Source organism: Balaenoptera borealis (assembly GCF_965194805.1).
Source record: "Balaenoptera borealis genome assembly, chromosome: 8".
Lineage (NCBI taxonomy): Eukaryota > Metazoa > Chordata > Mammalia > Artiodactyla > Balaenopteridae > Balaenoptera > Balaenoptera borealis.
Genome location: NC_138865.1, coordinates 117,841,247 through 117,854,998, shown reverse-complemented (window position 1 = coordinate 117,854,998; position 13,752 = coordinate 117,841,247). Strand labels below are relative to the sequence as shown.

The following is a 13,752-nucleotide window of genomic DNA, read 5'->3' as shown; positions in this document are numbered from 1 at the left end:
CTTCCCACTCTACCTCTAAAAATCATTACCTTCTTTGTTTTCAGACTCTCAGCGTTCTCATCTCTCCTCCTTCACCATGAAGCTGATGGACAAATTCCACTCACCCAAAATCAAGAGAACGCCATCGAAGAAGGGAAAACCAGCTGAGGTGTCTGTGAAGATTCCAGAGAAGCCTGTGAACAAAGTAAGCTGACTCTCTAGGTGTTTCTCCTGGCCTTCACCTGCTTTGAGCAGTGAGTTTGTGCTGTTTTTCAAGTTTATTCCCTGGGGATTGAACTTTCAGTACAGAACACCTATTCCATAGCATTCCACGGTTCCAGGCGGGGCCTTCATTGTCCCTGTGAAATATGAACCTTTAGGTTGGTGAGTGTTTCTCCTGTTAATCAGAGTCAAGCTTGGTTGGCTAGAACAGTTCTTTTCCAGCTGTGTCATCCTCTGGGCATTTAAAACAGCTCAGCTCGTCATGTTCACACTCCAGGGTGCTGCCTCTGCCCCAGAGAGGCCCACATTGCCCACACATTCTCTCTCTCTCTCTCTCTCTCTCACACACACACACACACACACACACACACACACACACACACACGGAAATTTGTGATGTCCAGAACATCCATCATTCGGCTTTAGGGCCCATGCTCTGAAACTTGCTAAACCCTTGAAACCCAGCCAAAGATGTCCTCAAACACCAGTAACCTCAGCAGGGCCAGTCAAGCCAGATGTGTTGGAACAGCTGTTGGTTTTCATCAACCTCTCCCTTCAGCCTAAAACGGCCATTTCAAGCTCTGTAGGAATCCAGGTTTCCTCTCTTCCAGGAGGCAACAGACAGATTTCTACCAGAGGGCTACCCTATCCCCTTGGATCTGGAGCAGCAGGCAGTAGCATTTATGTCCACCAGTGCTGTGGCTTCCAGGTCTCAAAGGCAGAAGGTCAGTGTGATGTTAAGAACAATTGGGTTTGCCTTGCCTTCTACTGCAGAATCCTGGCCCATGGTTTTGGGGATGGAAAAAAAATCTATTGCAATATCATTGTGTTCAGCTGGGTGGCAACTGTGGGCTTAATTGTTCAGGAGACAGTCCAAGGAGCCTTGAATAAATGTAAGAGTTTATCCAAGCCCCCATGGCCTTTGGAGAGAGCTCAGTACTCCATGTCGAAAGCTCCGGGATTTTTGGGATTGGTTTGGGTGTGCTGCTTGGGTCCAACGGGTTCGGGGGAAGCGGGTGAGTCTCATCTCTTAAGACCAGCTGTTCTTTCCTTGAGTTGCTAAGATGATCTGGATAGTTGAGAAAAGGAAGGGCATCTAAAGTGTAAGGTACTCTGTTAACCATCTCCCGAGACTCGTGAGTGTGATGATACTGTGCAGAACCAGCGCTCTCAGAGCCAGGGACACCTTTTGTGCCGCTAACATGTACCAAGCCTTTTCTTAGCCCCATGCTATGTGCTTTACACTCGTTCTCTCACTTAATTCTCATTATAACCCTGGGAGGTGGAAACTTATCTTGCAGAAAAGGAAACTGGGACTATGGAGATATTAAATGTTTGGGCAAAGTCACACAAAGAGTGGTGACACTGAGATTTGAACACAGGCCATCTGACATCAAGTCGAAACTCTCTCGATGCTACAGTTACTCTTTATGAAAGTCAATTTCTTTTTTAATATCTAACAAATCTAATGTTAGCTCCCACACGTAACTGAACATGAAAACAAAATTAAACTCAGCAGTGTAAAATAAAGACAAGCCTCACAGTTAAGTAGATTCTGAACCCTTCAGTGACTGTCCACAGCGTAGTTTGTAGAACTGTTGTCACAGCTGTCAATTTAATGCCACTAGCAAACACTACCCTGTTATATAAACACATAACTCTTGAATTTTGCAGTGCATCTACTTTTGTTTTTATGTTGACCAGCAGAATATCTTAAAAGTCTAGTTAAAAGTGGAGAAAATAAAGGTTTTAAGTCCAAAGTCTTTGTTGAATAATCGTTTTTCCTGCCCCATCTGTTAAGAAAAAGAGGCTAGAGAGCAAGAATGAAATACACGGTGTTTGCCAGATTGATCTAAATTCCAGATTGAAGAAGAGTAATAAAGTGGAAGATTTGGTCTGTACCGCAATTATTTTTTATTGCAATCTGTTTAGCAACCCCTTGGAACTGGGTTTTATATTAAACGCCAAGAAGAGTGCCACTTGTCATCTGACACTAGTCCAGGCGGCCCGGAGTGAAATGATTTACTAACCACTGTGTTTTGCTAGTGAACTCTGATAAGGGACTGTTTCAGCCGCTCACTTCTTGGAACTTTTCCCCCTTTCTTCATCACTCCAAGAGAGGTCATAGGGGAAATTTGATGCTAAAGTACCCTTTCCTTAGTGGGGGTTTCTGCAAACTCCAGGGGACATTTGGCAATGTCTGGAGACATTTTTGCTTGTCACAACTAGGAGACTGAAGCAGGTGCTACTGGCATCTGTTGGCTGGAGGCCAGGGATGCTGGTAAACATCGTACAATACAGAGGACAGCAACCCCGCCTCACCCCACCCCACAAAGGATTTTCTGTCCTAAAATGTCAGTGCCATGGCTGAGAAACTCTGTTCTCTGGGAAGGAGCTATAGATGTGATCTTCGCCCAAGGAAGAGTGTTACCCTGGTTTCTGGTCATTGCCCTTTAAGAAGGGTTGAATTACTGTGCTCTGCCCCAGGTCACCTGCATGAGTCAAAGTGAGTGTAAACCCATGGTGGGGGCCCACAGTCAGAACAGGAAGTGTTGGGGAATCTGCCAGGGTGTGTGAACTTAGCTGACTCTGTCATTTGCCATCATCCTTAATTATTACTTACTAGCTGTCTTACGACTTAGTATTTCCATATATATTCTCATTTTTCCCAGGTTATTACATGGGAAATTGCAACTCAGGTAGACAGAAATAGATTTGGATCCATCTACAACTTAACTGCAGGTCTCTCTTTGCCCGGGCCCTATCCTGGGTGATTTCACACACCGTCTTACTTACTCCTCACCTTGACCATGTGCACAAGCTTTCACTCTTCCCAGTATACAGAGAGTGTGGGCTCTGGCCCAAGTTTTCTTACTCAAAATCTCTTTCTCCCTTAATTTTATGAAGCACTTCCATATGCATTCTCACCCAGCCCCCGACACGAACCTCTTTAGATCACCCAGGGCAGGCATTATTCTCCCCATTTTGCAGATGAGGAGCCTGAAGCCCAGCAGTGCCTTTGGATCGAGGCCCTTCCCCAGCACCGCTGGCCTCATGTAGTTTCCAGCTTTGTTGGCACCAGTGGTGGCATCTAACCCCTGACGCAGGAGCCGTGTGCAGCTGCCTCTCTGAGGCCTCGGCCTCAGCTTCCCTGTTCCTGGGGGCGTTCGGTCTGGGTGTCTCGTTGTAAACTCTTCCCACTGCTGGCTGTGTTTTGCGAGAAGCCATAGTTTAACAGCTGATGGGCTAGGGGAATGCACAGCGTTCAGAGGCCATTAATTCTGGGAGTGGAATTTGCTGGAGAGTTAATGGATGAAACCTGACTCTGCTAGGTTGTCGGCTCCTTTATTAGGAGCCCAGGGCAGCCCGGCTCTTCAGTGGCTCATTTGATCTCTCTGCAAATGACAGGAGAGTTCTCTTTTTTTCCGTGAAGTGCCTTGCCGCTTTTGGACGGCTCCCATCTCCAGATTAGCCCCTTTCTCCCTAGCAAACCTCGTGACACATTTTCTTAAAATGTTTCCTGCTTCCTGCCCACGTTTTGTCTCTGCTGGCTCCTGATGTGCTGAGATGGCAGTGCTGGAGCCATAGTCCTCTTGCTCAGCTGGCCAAAGCGGTCTTAGTCACATTTGATGTCTGCAAGGCACCATGAGTTCCTTCATGCTGAGGTTCCTCTCAGCCCCGTGTAGGCCATGGTGAAACAGAGCACTCTGGGCCACGAGGTGGAGAAGCAAGTGCCTGGCTCTTGGAAACAGACAGTAAATAAACAAACGTGTCAGGTAGTGAGAAGAGAAAAATAAGTGACGGCAAAGAGGCCACAGTGATGGGGATGGGGAAGGGGTGTTTTTTTCCTCCCTTGGAGAAATGTATCATGGTGGTCTACAGAATACCTTTTGGGAAGTACCCCCATTGAGAGAAGTTAAATCGGGTTTTTGAAAGTTGTCTGACGAAAGGAGGTAATTACTTCTTGATTCCATTTATTTGTTTTTCCTTTGATATTCCCGTGAAATCCACTATTGAGATTTTTTATTTAAAATGACATTCCTCATTATTTTAAAGGAGCTGGTGTTCAGAATCATAATCACTTTTTATTGTGTATCACTTTTTTATATATTTATATAGTTTTAAATCTACTTTTCCTAGAAATTATCTTCTTGTTCTCGGTGGTTTTTATTTGAATATTCTCTGGACCTCACAGAGCCCACAGGTGGCAGTTTTCCTCATATGTACCACTCTTAATTTGCCCTGGACATGTAATCGATTCTACTTGAGTAGATTATGCATTTTTGGATTTATCCATTTTATAGATTATTCTTCATCTCCCTTTCCCTGCCAGCCAGCTGGGACCTGGCTTGTTGACATTAGGGTCAGTATAAGGAGAGGTTGGAGAAAGAAGCCAAAGGGGTGTGTTTACCCACTGTCTGTGGATTCAAGGTATCCCACAGTCAAGGAGAAAAGATTTGGGTGTGGGAATGTGAGTGCTGGGAAGTACAGGGCTCTGTGTTTTATTTTCCTCCTAGGCGGGCTTTCCTCAGGGGCAGAGGGACCCTGCGTGCTGTTAGCACACGCTGCAGGAGTAGTGATTGAATCATTGCCATCTGTCCAGCTTCTTCACCTTTTCACCCCAGCACATCCCGCCCCTTCTAACCCTAGGGTTTCCAGGTCCTTTGGGAGAGCCATATCATTTCATTGAGAGGGGCTGCGTCTTTGGTCAAATGTGGGAATCTAGTGAAGAGTCCTGGGAGAGTGGGTTTTGAGCACTAATGCCTCTGACCAGTCTTACACAGCCCCTAGGACCTTGAAAGGCCTGGGGTTTCTTGATTTGATTTACTGGATAGATATACACGTTGGGACTTAACTGTTGGTTCTGTAAGCATCCTGCAGCCATCAGCAAATTAGTCCTCACTACACTTACTGAGATTAGTGGTGATATCTCAGTGTGGTTGAGGCAGAGACCCCAGGGCAAATCTGTCTCTGTCCGGGAAGGGAATTAGGAATATCTGAACAACCTTTCTCAGTCAGCCCCTTCTTCTTCCTTCAAGTCTAGCCTCTGTATCCTGATTGCAATCCTTAGAAAAACAATTTGGCTTGCTTTCTGCAGCAAGAAGCCTTTTCCATTGGTGTCAATCTCAAACTAGTTTGCAGGAAATTTTATTTTATTTATTTATTTTAAAATTGCTCCCTTTAATCTCTCTCCTCCCTCCTTATGCTTAACATTTCCTTTCAGAACCTGAGCTGGCTGGAAGAGAAAGAGAAGGAAGTTGTCAGTGCCTTGCGCTACTTTAAGACCATTGTGGACAAAATGGCTATTGATAAGAAGGTACTGGAGATGCTTCCAGGGTCTGCCAGCAAGGTGCTGGAGGCCATCTTACCCCTGGTGCAGAGCGACCCTCGAATTCAACACAGGTGAGTTGCTCTGGGCTGTGTCAGAGCAGTGGAGGCCTAGTGGCACCTTGGTTCGGGGGCATTTCACACTCAGTGTTTCTAGGACCAGTGAGGAATGCCAGGAGGAAAAGGAGCCCTCCCACGCCCTGCCCCCACCCCTACCCCATGGCTATCACTTGGTATTCTTCCAAGGTTGAGGTCATTGTTACTCATGAGGCCTCAACACTGAGGAAGATCGCCACCATTGCTAGGGGTGTATCCACAGCGTAAGTCTGTGGTTATTTTTTCGTACTAGCTAGCTCATTGGCAATAATCGCATTGATTTGGACACATTTTTCCCAGTACCCTATGTTAACCATAGTTTATTATGACATTAAATCCTGCCAATATCTAACCTATTGGAGACCTTGGCTGCTTAGATTATTAGGCCAAAAGAGGTAGAGAAGAATCCCATTAGAGCATGGATTAGTGAAACATTTAATTGTATCAAGCCAGGTCCTCCCAAATAGCACCTGGATTCATTGGAAGCCAGGTATGGAAGTGTAGTCAGCTTTTGTGGGGTAATGCTTTTATTGCTAGAGTTCGTTTTCCTCTGAAAGGTTAGTGAGCGGCTTGCCCCTATGTTTGTTGTTAAATACAGAAAGGAAAGCAGTATTAAAAGTAATCTTCAGTGAGAGCGTATCAGGAGCTTCTTCTTGAGAGGCTGTCAGATGCCTGCTGGCTTTGTTTTTCTTCCCTGGTACCTGTTCAGGATAAACATCTCTCTGTTTCAGTTCCTCAAGATGATTTAGTGTCCTCGTAGCCCCATGAGGCTAAGCTTTTGTGAAGTGCTTTCAGAACTTGACAGTGAAGTGCATAGTTTTCTTCTTCTGGGAGATAAAACAGTATCTTTATTTCCAAGAAGCTCTCTGCCCTGGAGCTTCTGCTGACCCCTGTAGATGGTGGTCTTTTGGCTGGAAGCGCACTGAGGCCACTTGGCGGGGAAGGATAAGCCGTTGGTAGGGCTTTGCTCTGCTCTGTCTTCACTTGCCAGGCCAGGCTGCTGTCATGTGCAAGAGGCCTCTGAGGAAGCGAGTCCCTCTGGGGCCTTGTTCAGTTGCTCCATATGGAGGACTCTGTGAGACCAAGCACCATGCTTTTCCAGTAGGTAGCCCAGTGCCCAGCTCGTAGACAGGCCCGGTGCTGTTCTCCTTTGAGGGAACGTGCTTAACAGTGTGCTGGGTCTCAGACGCACAGGTAGCTTTTATGAAATGCTCTCATACGCTTCTTCTCATGGGATGGGCCTACCGGGGGAGAGTTAAGATCTGAGAAAATCAGCTCCCCCACTGTATGACAGTGCTGATTTGATGGTACCGAGTGGGAGCTCTGTTGGACTTTGAAGGAGGGAGAGTTACAGGAGAGTTGCACTTCCTGGGGGAGGATACGCTGCAGCTGCGCCTGCAGGAAGGGCAGGCTTTGGGTGGGCAGTGGGGGCAGGAGAAGGAGAAGAGCAGAGGAGCTGAGGCCAGCGGGCACAGTGTGCCCGGCAGGGACGAGACCCGCAGTCCTGTGAGCAGAGTGTGGTCACACCAGGGCGCCGACGGGCGGCGCTGTGGGAGACGAGGGCGCATCCCCTCACGTGCCAGGCCTCTTTGGGAGAGTCCAGGACAGTCAGCTTCACTGAGCCCTGTAACAGCGTTGACGGGGCGCTGCTGCTAGGACTGTCGCTTCCTGCAGTGTCAGCCAGCAACTCTGCTTGCGAAGTTACTTTCTAGACATGCAGGCTCTGGAAGAATTGACCAAGTAATAGGACAATGGTGTGGGGCATTTTTTGTCCGTGGGGAGGTTTTGTAATTACTTTATAGTTGACAAAAATTACTTACTGTCTATAACAGTTTCCTAGAGGGGAAAAGAGAAATGCCTGGGTGTGGCCATAAGGAATAATGATTTCTTTTTTTTTCTTTGTAGTCCTTTGGCTAATACCATTTAAGGGATTTTTTCCTCCTGAAATTCTTCCAAAGCCCATTGATGATACTTTATTGATCTCCCTGAGATGATCTGAAATGCTCCTCAAATGTTTCTTTTAGCTTCCTTCCATCATCTCATCCTCCTGTGCATTTGTTAGCTGGGAGGATGTTTTCCTGCCTCTTCTCTGTGGGTTGGGCCCTAGCGGGTAGGCTCTTCGCCACGCTCCCCTAGGTTCCGAGGGCAGTGGTGACGGGCCTGTGAACAGGCGGCTGGCTGTTCAGTGTGGGCAATGAATGGAGGCTTTTCCTGACGGTGGAACATTCAGAGATGTTTGAGAGCAGGATCCCTGCTTGCCCTCAGTGCAGACAGCTTTGCTCCATTTCAGAAACAGACCAACGACTGGTCCACTGGACATTTTTATGGTACAAGACCCTCCTTCCTTTTTTAATGTCCTTCCCGTGACATTAAGACACAGGAATATTCTTCTTGCAAGCTCACAGTGTGAAGGGTGGACACAATTACCAACATTTTTAGGTGCTTTCAGGGAAATGTTAACATCCAGTGCAGGTAGGAATTAAGTATCATGTAAAAGTGACCCCTCCCACCTCTTTCATTTAATTATCGCGGGCGGGAGGCCACAGTCTTTGTTTCAAGAGGCCTAGCCTGGCCTTGCCAGGGAGGAGGAGCAGAGCTGCTAGAAGCACGCCCCCCTTCAGGACGACGCCATCTATGGTCCGGCCCCCCGGCAGGTCTGCAAGTTTTGTTTTATTCTCTCAGTCCTCCTTCCGAAGAGAATAGGTCTGACACCGAACACTTTTCATTTGTATCATCCTCTAAAGCAGCCAAACCCTGGCTTTCTTGTGGCTCCTTTTGTAAAGTTTTCTTGTTTGTAATGGGGCTTGAGGAGCTGCTTTCATTCTTTCTGACTCTTCTTTCCTCTGCCTGAACATGCACGGAGCCGAGTGAATGGCTAAGTGGAGACTTCAGACCTCCTGGAAATTCTCTTCCTCCTTACCTGATTCTGAAGAGCTTCTCATTAGAGCATTGTTTGGTTCAGGCTTCTTTTTTTTTTAAATGTCTTTGTTTTTAGAACCTGTTTTAATCATATCTTACAATATTATATATTTTTCTCAAAATTATATCTTTGGGGAAAAAGTATATCTTTGGCTCCTAAATGTCTGCCTCATTCTTTTTTTTTTTTTTTTTTTAGTGGAGGAGGTAGCATCCCACAAATTTTCTACATTTTTGCTCTACCTCTGTTGTAATACAAATATTTAAAATGGAAAAATAATCCTTTCCATAAATCCTAGGGAAAATTATCTTTAGTTGTTTAAAAATATGTGGAAGATATAAAACTTCTTCATTTTGGCCTCCACTCTACAATCATTGGGGCCTCCAGGTGTGCTCAGGGCTTCTGTTTTGAGTTCTTGGCATCACGGTGAAGTTAGTACCTCCTCCCCCCACCTACCATCACCACAGGTCACCTCGCCTCTGACTTGTCCTCCTTAAAATACTCCTCATTAGTGCGTTCCTCTGACAGCTCAGCCATGGTTTATTGCAGGCAATGGTGAAGCTGAGCCCATGTTAGAAGGAATTCTAGTAAATTTCAGATCTCTTTGAGCTCATGTTTAAAGACTGTTCCTTGGGACTTCCCTGGCAGTCCAGTGGTTAAGGCTCCGCGCTTCCACGGCAGAGGGTGCAGATTCGATCCCTGGTCAGGGAACTAAGATCCAAAAAAAATTTTTTAATAAAAATAAAGGCTGTTCCTTTAAAGGATCCTGCCTGCTAAAATTCCACAAACCTGTTGACTCCTTGTGACGCAATATAACATGAATTTTTATCTAATTCAGAACAAGAAGTGTACAACAGTCTGATCTACTAGGAGGAGAGGAAGATGAGGCGCTCCTTGAGAGATGTTATCAGAATCTCATGGAGGATGTGAAGTTTGAAAAAGCATATTAACTATCATGGTGGAATTTTTCTACCTTATATATGAGAAATGCAAAAAAATTTGTAACAGACTGGAAGATAAAGCTCCACAAAATCTTCATTGGACGTAAGGAAATAGATTCAGGGAGGAAAAGTTTATTAAAAGGAGGTGCAGATCTTATAGAAAGAAGGATTGAGAAACCCTAGTCACTGAGAAACTAGTTCTCTGCTAAACAGATGATGTAAAGTGATGGTCATGCTTTAGATTTTTAATATTCTTTTAAAAATCTTCTCCTACCTCTAGCTCAGCCCTCTCCTCCTGCTATAGCCGAGTGTACCAAAGTCTCGCCAACCTCATTCGTTGGTCTGACCAAGTGATGCTAGAAGGTGTGAACTCAGAAGATAAAGAGATGGTGACAACTGTGAAGGGGGTCATCAAAGCCGTGCTGGATGGAGTGAAGGTACGTGCAGGTTCCAGACGGTCCTCATCAGGGACTTGGAGCACCCTCCCTGCTGGGTGTTTGTCACATGAGAACTTGTTCCTAAACTTTGTACATTAGAGTGAACGTCTTCCAGTGTTTCTGCTGTTGGATGCTGCTCTGTCCCACAGCTGTTTCTCTGTGGTACAAATGACTCTTACAGGAATATAACCTTTGGAGTACTCGTCCTGATAGTTAGAAAAGCTGCCAGAAGCAGTCAGCCTTTACTGGGCCTTGTATTAAATCTACAGGTAGTGTTTATACTACAGCTCTGGCTGTGCACGCTTGCCGGCTAGACGAAGTCCAGTGGAAATTGTTTTTGCACTGACTTTTAGCAAAACTCCCAGCATGTCAACTGCTACCTTTTCATGTTCTAAGAACTTCTGGGATTCTTAGTAGAAAAGCAGGATTGACATGAGTAAGAGATGAAACTAACTGTACTTGAAATCCATGATGTGGTCTGTGAATTTACTACCCAGGGAAGTCAGAAATGGCATAATAGGAAATTATGAATCATTGTTACGGTGGAAAGTGAAGTCCTTGGAGGTCCTGGAATTGAGGTCCAAGGGACAAACTCTAATTGAGAAAATAAGTCCCAGTGGATGAGGAGCAAGGCAGAATGCAGGGCGTGAAACAGGTGAGATCCTGTGGGTTGGGACGAGGGCTGTGAGCAGTGGGAACGTGAGGCCGTATAATGTAGTAGAAAGAGGGCTAGACTAGAGTAGAGCCCAGCTAGATTTGAATCCCAAGTTCACCACTTACTAGTCTGTGAACTTGAGCAATTTACTCAAGTGCTCTGTACCTTAGTTAACTCACCTACAAAATACATGCAGTTGTTGTACCCTGTGTCATGGGGTTGTAGGAAGGATTAAATTAGTTAATACATATAAAGCTTTTAGAACTATGCTGGGCATACTAAACACTCAGATCTTAGCTGCTGTTTATTATTAATTATGTGGTGCTAGATGTATGCTTTGCAAACAGGTCTCTTGGCTTGAAAAACTGTGTTGTCTTCCTTTCTAGACCCTCCAGTACAAAACTGTAACCAAGGTACTTACCCTAGGTCCAAAAAATTCCTTACCCACTCAACCATGCCATTAGACTCCTGAATGCTGCCTCCTTGGATTGACATTCCCCAGAAGCTCTGGAGAGTAGAATAAGGACCCCCAACGGGTAAAAATTACAGATGGGAGGCTAAGACAGCATTGCTGGACGTTATACACGGCTCCGGAATGAAGCGTGTTGGCGGGGGCTGTCTGGGTGGCTCCCCACCTCCAATACTGTGTCAGCAGGGCTGCTGTGTCTGCTGGGCTTTATGGAGCTCATTCGGAGGGAGGCTTGACGAGACGGCATCACAGTGTCCTCCGACAGCTCCCAGTTCTCTTCACTCCCCACAGTTACCAGGTCCTGCACGATCGGTTTCGGCTGGTGAGACTTAAGGATGTAGCCCAGGGTGGCTGCTGTGTGGGACCTGATGTTGCTTCCGGGCCTGGCGCCCAGTCACACATTCTCCCATTCCAGCCTCCCGCTCGCTGTCTGAGGTCGGCAGGGCAAGCGAGACGCGACCCGGGTCACACTTCACCATCGGGGTGTGTGCGCTTCGGGCTCGCCTCGCCTTGCTCTTCCTGTCCGGGCTTCTGGAGATGCTGTTATTGACAAGTGTTATTTTTCAGGTGACATCGTTAAGGTTTCCTTCTACCAAATTGATTATAATTAGATGTTTGGAAACAAGTCAGAACATCCAAAATAGAAGAGAGAGAGTTAAGTGTAAAGCTTTGTAACATTCCCGAGTGGATTTCCTTTATGGAATCATTAAAGTGCCACTGTATCAGTTGAAAAATTGTCTAAAAGAAAAGTTTCTCAGATTTTTCAAATTGACCAGGATAAGAGAGGGGGAGGGCGAGAGAAAGCGAGAGACACCTATTGATTATGAACCTGTCAGCGTCTGAACTTTTCCATAATTGTTTTTAAAATATTTTAACCAGAACAAAGATTCTCTAGGTGAGGAGCTCTGTACATTAAATTTTGTTTCATTTATTCAAGAAGCGTTTATTGAGAAACTCCTGTGTGCTGGGTAGTGTGATAGAATTGGGAATATCACGATAAACAAAACTGGCACCGTCCCTGACCTGATGGAGCTTAGAATCTAAAGGCGGAAAAGGACAGCAATCAAAAACTTGTAATTGTATAATTATAACCAGGACTGGTGCTATAAAGGAAGAATGGCGTGTGGTCTTACTTGGGTGTAGGGGGGACCTTCAATTTACAGAGTGATCAGAGACACTTCCGCAGAGAGAGACAGGCAGGCGAAAGCGTAAAGGATGAGCAGGAGCTGGCCTGTGTCGCTAGAAGTTTTTCATAGTTGGAGTCAGTCAAGGCCACAGGGACGATTTAGACACTGTAATGCTGGCGTTTGCTGTTAAGGTCTCAACTGTAATCATAGCTAACGTGTATTACCCACTTAATGCTTATAACGACCTCCAAGGTGGGTGTGATCCCCTCCTTCACAGGTGTGGAAACAGTCTCAGGCAGACCAGTAGTCAGTGGCAAGGGCATGATTCACACCCAGGCCTGCTGGACCCCAGACCCTGTGTTCTCACCGTCACCCTCAGCTGCCTCCCACAAGGAGGAAGATTCATGGTTCGGCCCAAGGGCTTCAGTGTGTCTCCCCTCCAGGCCAGCTGGCCCCCATCCTTTCTCACTGTCCCCATCAGGCTTAGGACACCTTATAAGCTCCTGTCCTCATGGTGTGAGGGAGCCTCGGTGGGCTGGGAGGGACAGGACTGTGCAGAGGTGAACTACATCCACGAGGGTGTCGTCATCCCACTTGGAGGGAAAGTGTTGGCATGTCCTGTAAACTGACTCACCATCTTCCAAGTTACTCATTCACTTGTTAAATGGAATTTTGCTTTTGAGGGTAGAAAAAGTGTTGTAAAGCAGGATTACTTTGTTTTTGTCCCTGAATGTGCAGTACCGTCTATCATTTAAACCTCCATGTAAATGCCACTTGTTAGCTCTGTAACCTTGGGCAGCTTAACTCAGGTCGAAGGATGGACCTCTCTTATTATCTAATCTGACCCAGGCAAGTGCTTTACCAATGGGAGCCTGAGACTCAGATGGTCATGGCTCTCTGGAAGGAATTCAAAGGCCCTCACTTTCCCTTTGCTATAGGAACCACCTCCAGCCTAGGTCTTGGCTGTTGGAGGACTGAGCTTCTCAAGGTCAAACAGATACACGAGTTTGTCCTTTCAAAACCAAGACCCCAACTCTTCCTAATTTCACCTTTTCAGCTTTTCTTCTTATCTCAGATGTACAGCTTCTTACCCATCTCTCTGGACTCTGCTTTACCATCTCTGCAGACCTTCTTGGATCTCCCTTCTAAGACCTCCAGCCTCTTCCCCTGACCTCCAGCCTCTTCCCCCACAACACACACGCACACACACACACACACACATTTTTTAATTGGAAGAAAAAAAAACACTGATCTGGGAGGAAACTTTGGAATACTTGCAGTTCTGTCATTTAACCATCACCATCCAAAAATTGGGCTTGTATACCAGATTCACCTTGAATAGCAGGAATATTTTGAAAGAAATATTTTCCTGACTGTATCAGTTAGGGTTAGACTTGACTGCAAGAAAATCCAGCATAATACTGGCTTCAAAAGATAGAACTTTATTTCTCCTTCACGTGTAAGAAGCCTACAGATAGGCAGGCAGTCCAAGGCTAGCATGGCATTTTCACAAAATGGCCAGGGATGTGGTCTCCTATCCTGCTTTCCCACCATCTTAACACATGGATTCCACCTCATGGT

At 46.0% G+C, this 13,752-nt stretch overlaps 1 protein-coding gene across 15 annotated transcripts in view; it reads left to right on the top strand.

Annotated features, from left to right (window-relative positions):
- Positions 1-13,752, top strand: part of RAPGEF1 (Rap guanine nucleotide exchange factor 1) — a 139,960-nt gene that overhangs the window by 70,054 nt on the left and 56,154 nt on the right. For 10 of the 15 annotated variants that reach the window (XM_082400707.1, XM_082400705.1, XM_082400703.1 and 7 more), the window contains 4 exons: positions 45-184; positions 813-926; positions 5,426-5,604; positions 9,764-9,920. In XM_082400707.1, the coding sequence (XP_082256833.1) occupies positions 45-184; positions 813-926; positions 5,426-5,604; positions 9,764-9,920 (590 nt within the window). Of the gene's footprint in view, positions 1-44; positions 185-210; positions 234-812; positions 927-5,425; positions 5,605-9,763; positions 9,921-13,752 lie in introns of those variants that run through there. The other 5 variants (XM_082400712.1, XM_082400711.1, XM_082400704.1 and 2 more) reach the window with 2 other exon arrangements.